The following is a 5,729-nucleotide window of genomic DNA, read 5'->3' as shown; positions in this document are numbered from 1 at the left end:
ACCCTTGGAAACCCTGTACAGGGTCGCTATGGGTCGGACCCGACTCGATGGCACTTAACAACAACAACAACAACTTTACCAGAGCTCCTTAGTTCTTTAATATAGACAACATCAATGTTTCAAAGATATACTGCCCAATATAACAATAATGTCTGAAAGTAGAGTACAAATTGCTGTTGTTAAGTGCCGTTGAGTCAGTTCCAACCTATAGCAACCCTATATAGGGTTTACAAGAAGCGGCTGGTGCGTTTGAACTGCCGACCTTGAGGTTCAAATTGACCTTGCAGTCCAGTGTCACACCAGGAGAGCTGTGATTTAAGTTTAGGTGGGACAGGGTGGGTTAATGAAGGGAACATAAAATTCACACAGGGGAAAGAGAATGAGCATAGGGAATTGTCAAATACTCACCATTACACAGCTACCCAAACTGAGGTGCTGAAGCGCTGCGCAGAAGTTCAAAATGCTGAGCAGCGCTGTTTGCTGCCATCAGGGAGCACATCAGAGGCAAATATGGAAAGTGAAAGAAAATAAAACAAAGAGAAGAGGTCAATTAGACATTAAAGGCTGTCACTGCTTTTCCTGAAATACAGCTCCAAACTTAGGTTGCAGATACTACAAATGCCATTTAATGAGTCCCCAGGTGCTCCAACCATTGATTGGCTTGGAGTCAAGGTAATCATTACTAGTCTCTTGTAAGTGATCACTTTGTATATGATTTTGCATGCCCTGAAGACACCTATATTCCTTATGACCTCCCAGTTCATTTCCCAAAGGTAAGCAATATGAAACTCTGGTTTAGACTGAACAACAGGCCAAGCTAATCCAACCCCTCCCTTCAAAATAACACATATTAAATTCAAAAATAGGCGCAGAGGGCTGGTGACACTCTTGAAGAACAGCAGCAGCTCTGACATGCACTGATCAGCTGCAGCCTGATGGAACTGCCAATAGAGTCACCCCAAATCAGGACAGAGCTGGTGACTTTAATGTCAAATGATTCTCTTTGCTGACAAGGGTACCAACAACCATTGAGCACCTGTCACCAGTCACATGCTGACGGAAGCATATATAACGTGTACTTTCTAGTCATGTTCCTGCCATTTAAGCCCATCTATCCTGTGCACTGAAAATGGTCTCACCACTAAAGAACTCACTGATAATGATAGATTGCCAATAATCCTAACTCCTAAAATATCTTTAAGAAGTCAAGGTTTCATTTGATGATATGTCCATCATGAAAAATTAGAAAAGCAATGAAGGGAAAACATTAGATTTTTCTTTCATTAATGAAATAAAAACATTCAAACAATGTACCAAAGTTTTATCTGAACTGCTTCATATCTAGCAAATTAAGATATTATACAACCTGCTCTAAGTGTTTACCAAATGAAACATATCATTTGGAGGGGAGGTTAAGAATGTGACAATTACAATATAAAACATAACCAGACAAGACTCCCACTGAGAAGATATGCTGATAAAATGTAAATAAGCTTACTTTAAAAGAAAAATAAAATAACAATAGTTTTAGCAGATCTAAAAGGGATACTAGACTTTAAGTTTTGTTTCACTATTGAGCATTTCTTTAAAACCGAAGCAAAAAAAATTATATATTGATTCTAGGCTTAAGCTTCAACACAACATTCGTGAGACAATCCCATAGTTCTCAGAATGCTAATATTAGAAGGGTTATATGAAAATAAGTTAATTTCGTAGTGTATGAGTAAATGACATTAAGTTAGTTTCAGGTTGTTTTATAAGATTTTCCAATGTTTTAGAACCAGAATATATTTTCAGAGATGATCCTAGAAAAGAAATTTTAAATAAAAAAATATATGTATGAGTACATGTCATGACATTCGTTAATTTTTGAATAATTTACTATGTGGAGTCCTGGTGTGGCGCTGTGGGTTAATCTGCCAGAACTGCAAAGCTGTTTGAACTGCAAGGTCAACAGTTTAAGTTCACCAGCTGCTCCTCAGAGACCCCACACAGGGTTGTTATGGGTCAGAACTGACTCAACAGCACTTCACAACAACATGCAAAGTCAGTGGTTCAAGCTCACCAGCTGCTCCTTGGAAACCCTGTACAGGGTCGCTATGAGTCGGAATCGACTTGATGACACTTAACAACAACCACCAACTCAAATATAGGAAGCCCTGATCTCAAATACACAACTATGTTGTTGTTATTATGTATCATGGAGTCGATTCCAACTCACAGCCACCCTGTACAGGGTTTCCAAGGCTGTGCATCTTTATGGGAGCATAAAGCCTCATCTTTCTCCTGCGGAACAGCTGGTAGTTTCAAACTGCTGACGGTGAGAATAGCAGCCTGATTCATAACCACTATGCTACCAGAGCTCCTTATACAACTATAGAGTCCAAAATAATCAATACCCAAGTACCCACCCTCAGCTTCATCAAATCGTAAGATCTTGCATTCTTTGTCTATTCCTCTATCCACCATCAACAATCATGGAAGCATCAGTCAAGAAATCAAAATGACGTATTGCATTAGGAAAATCTGCTGCACAACCTCTTTGAAATGTTTTAGAACATTCATCAATATTGTGTAACATTGTTTTGCATGGTCTTTTTATAAATCATATTATAATGTGCATTTACTTCTGCATCTTTTGCTTGAGTGTTTGCAAGAGATTTATCCATGCGGATACATGTAACTCTAGTTTGTTGATTTTTCTGTATAATATTCCACTGTGTAAATAATCATGATATGCATTATCATTTGGTGGGTGTTTAGGTTGCTTACAGTTGCCACTATTACAGTGTTGGAATAGACATTCTTAAGCATTCTTCCCTAAGTATTTTATAGAAGTATTTCCTTAGTACATTCACCAGAGGGAAAAATTCCAGGTGTTTGCATATGCCCATCTTCAACTTTATTAGATTTGCAAAACAGCTCTCCTGAATAGTTGTATCAATTTATTCTCCCACCAGCAGTGTAAGAATGTTTGGGTCTCCACATCTTTGCCGATGCATAGTTTATTCAGCCTTTTTAACATCTGCCTATCTGATGGATAAAAAATGATATAATTTGCATTAGCATGATTACTAGTAAGATAGAAGATTTTTTTCGTATGTTGATTGGCCAATCATAGTTCTTGCACTGAACTGCTTGATCATATCCTTTGCTGATTTTCCCATTGGGTTATCTGTCTCTTCCTTCTTGATTTGTAGAAATTCTTTATGCTGGATATCAATTTTTGTTAGTTGTACTTATTACACAAATCTTCATTCAATCTGAGATCTGTCTTTCATTTTGCTTACATGGTCTTCCAAGATGTGAACTCTATAAGTTTTAATACAGTTACATTAATCATTTTTTCCTTCATGTTTGTATGCTGTCTTTTCTTAAAAGTCTTTCGTTACCCAAATGATAACGTTCTCCTAGGTTTTTGTTTTGTTTTTTAAATGGCATTTTAAAAGTTTTTTCTTAGGATTTTAACCCAATTGGAATTGATTTTTATATATGGCAGATATAAAATTAATTTCACCCATAGAAATAACCACTTGACCAGCTAAATGTATTTAAAACTGCACCTTATTCTCTGATTTGTTATGCTTTTTGCCGTGTATCAAGTTTTCATGTATGTATGAATCTATTTTGGGGTCAATTCATTTCACTGGCTGTTTACCATTTCCTGCATCAATACTTTGGTCTTGATTCTAACATTTTATAGTAAGTTTTAAACATCTAGTAGGACAAGTACCTCTTCCTTCTTCTTTAAAATTGTCTTAGTCATTTGGGTCCTCTGTACTTTCATATAAATTCTAGGATCAACTTAAAGATTAAAAAAAAAAAACCACACAATTATTTGTCTTTCCTTTTTTTCAGTCATTAGCTATGTTATTGGCAGTTTATCAAAGTCTACGTCATAACTGTTTCTTCTACCTGACATACTATTAAATTTTTCTTCTTGCTGAAGAATCTTTTAATAGCTTGCTCTATGTCTCTGGATGGTAAAAAATTAAAAACAACAAACATTGATACAGTACTACTGTAAGTTTTTTGTTTATTTAATCCTATCCTCATACTCCTTTATTTAATGAATATTTACTGGATATTACCTTGTGTCATACACTATTCTAGATATGTTAGATACACAAGAGGACTTCAGAAAGTATATGGAAACAGTTTAATGGAAACATGAAAAGATAACTAAATTTTTCAGTTTGATACCCCTTAGTATATGTGAACAGTACAGATAATCTAGAGGGTATATAGATGAGAAAGTTAAGTAACTTATTAAGTCTTTATATTTACCCACAATCTTTAATGAAAGCTTAGCAAGATATAACATTTTTGAAGGAGTTTGCTTTAAAAACTTTGAAGATATTACTTCACTGCTATGGTGCAGTGAAATTTTTAACATCTTTTCTAGCCACTATCTTTGCAAATTCCCACTAAACAATTTTTTCCTGAAAGGTTTAAGGTAAGAAAAGGTGGGGGGAGATGCTGATGGAGTATATAATTCAGCTGTCATTGTTAACAGGGTTAAATATGATTGTAAAAACTTGGAATTTTAAGATTGTAACTTTCAGGCACAGACCTAATAGCACATTCTCCTAATTGGCTTTTGAATTAAGATTTTAAGCAGAGTCTAGAAATATCATGTGGAATGGTAGATGTGTTCTTTTCTCTAGTGGAAGTTCAATTCTTAGAATAAAAATCCATACCATACTGTAATTATTCACACAAATACTTTATAACAGCCTAACCAACCTGTATGATAAATTGGGAAAGAAAATGTTTAATATTTATTTATCCTCACTTTAAAAAGAAACTGACTTAGGACAAAAGGACCCGTGTTAAATGACATCATTCTTACTTGCTAAATAAGAGATATGTGTGATAAAATGCTGAGACCAAGATATGAGGGGAAAGAGTTAATAGCTAAAGGAAAAATAAGGACAACTTTGGACAAGATGCTATGAGGAATGCCACAGGAGTCAAATCATGCTAAATCAAAAAGTGGCCAGGGGGCACTGAAGTGAGCAAGCATGAATTAACCATTTCTTAACTTTTTCCAGGCTCATCAGGGATAATAAGTCAAAGAAGGTGGGAAAAGCACAGCTATGCACTCAGTTTGCAACCTCTCTAAATCCAATTAACCTATCTCCTCCTAGAATATCTTTAGGATATTCTTTTTCTATGCTGATAGTAATCAGAATTAAAATACTGCTGTTGCTGACAAATGAAGCTGCAATAAATACCTATGAAAAATTTCACCTTCGAAAAACAGTTTTAGTCAGTGAAATGATTGATAACAGATGTGAAGGTTTGGTCTAAGTAGATATGAAGTGCCATGCACTCCTAAGGAACAATTATTAATGTTTCTATTTGTTAAAGGACATCTATTAAGAAGTAAAAGAAGGTCTGAATTAAATTTTTTAGTGATGCTAGCCATAAACTTCATAGTCTCCCACTTTCTGAACTCCTAAAGTGGTACGCAAAATACTTAATAAAATGATAACTGATGTTAAATATACTCAGACATAACTTTAGATAGTTCCAATTTATGGCTTAGCAAAGTTGTATCTATGCATAATATGTATATTTTGGAATCTGACACTGTGTAATAATGCATACAGTATTAATGTTCACTATTTTACATTAATAAGGAGCTCTGGTAGCGTAGTGGTTACGAATCGGGCTGCGAACCTTAAGGTCAGCGGTTCGAAACTACCAGCCGCTCCGCGGGAGAA

General features: G+C 35.3%; 1 protein-coding gene across 1 annotated transcript in view; it reads right to left on the bottom strand.

Moving 5' to 3' along the window:
* FBXL4 (F-box and leucine-rich repeat protein 4) overlaps positions 1-5,729 on the bottom strand; it is a 138,186-nt gene that overhangs the window by 31,097 nt on the left and 101,360 nt on the right. Inside the window, exon 7 of the mRNA XM_006865847.1 lies at positions 409-480. Coding sequence (XP_006865909.1) covers positions 409-480 — 72 coding nt within the window. The remainder of the gene's footprint in view (positions 1-408; positions 481-5,729) is intronic.

Source organism: Chrysochloris asiatica, unplaced genomic scaffold (genome assembly GCF_000296735.1).
Source record: "Chrysochloris asiatica unplaced genomic scaffold, ChrAsi1.0 scaffold00084, whole genome shotgun sequence".
In the NCBI taxonomy this organism is placed as follows: Eukaryota; Metazoa; Chordata; class Mammalia; order Afrosoricida; family Chrysochloridae; genus Chrysochloris; species Chrysochloris asiatica.
The sequence above is the reverse complement of the archived record's forward strand: the minus strand, read 5'-3'. Positions and strand labels throughout refer to the sequence as shown.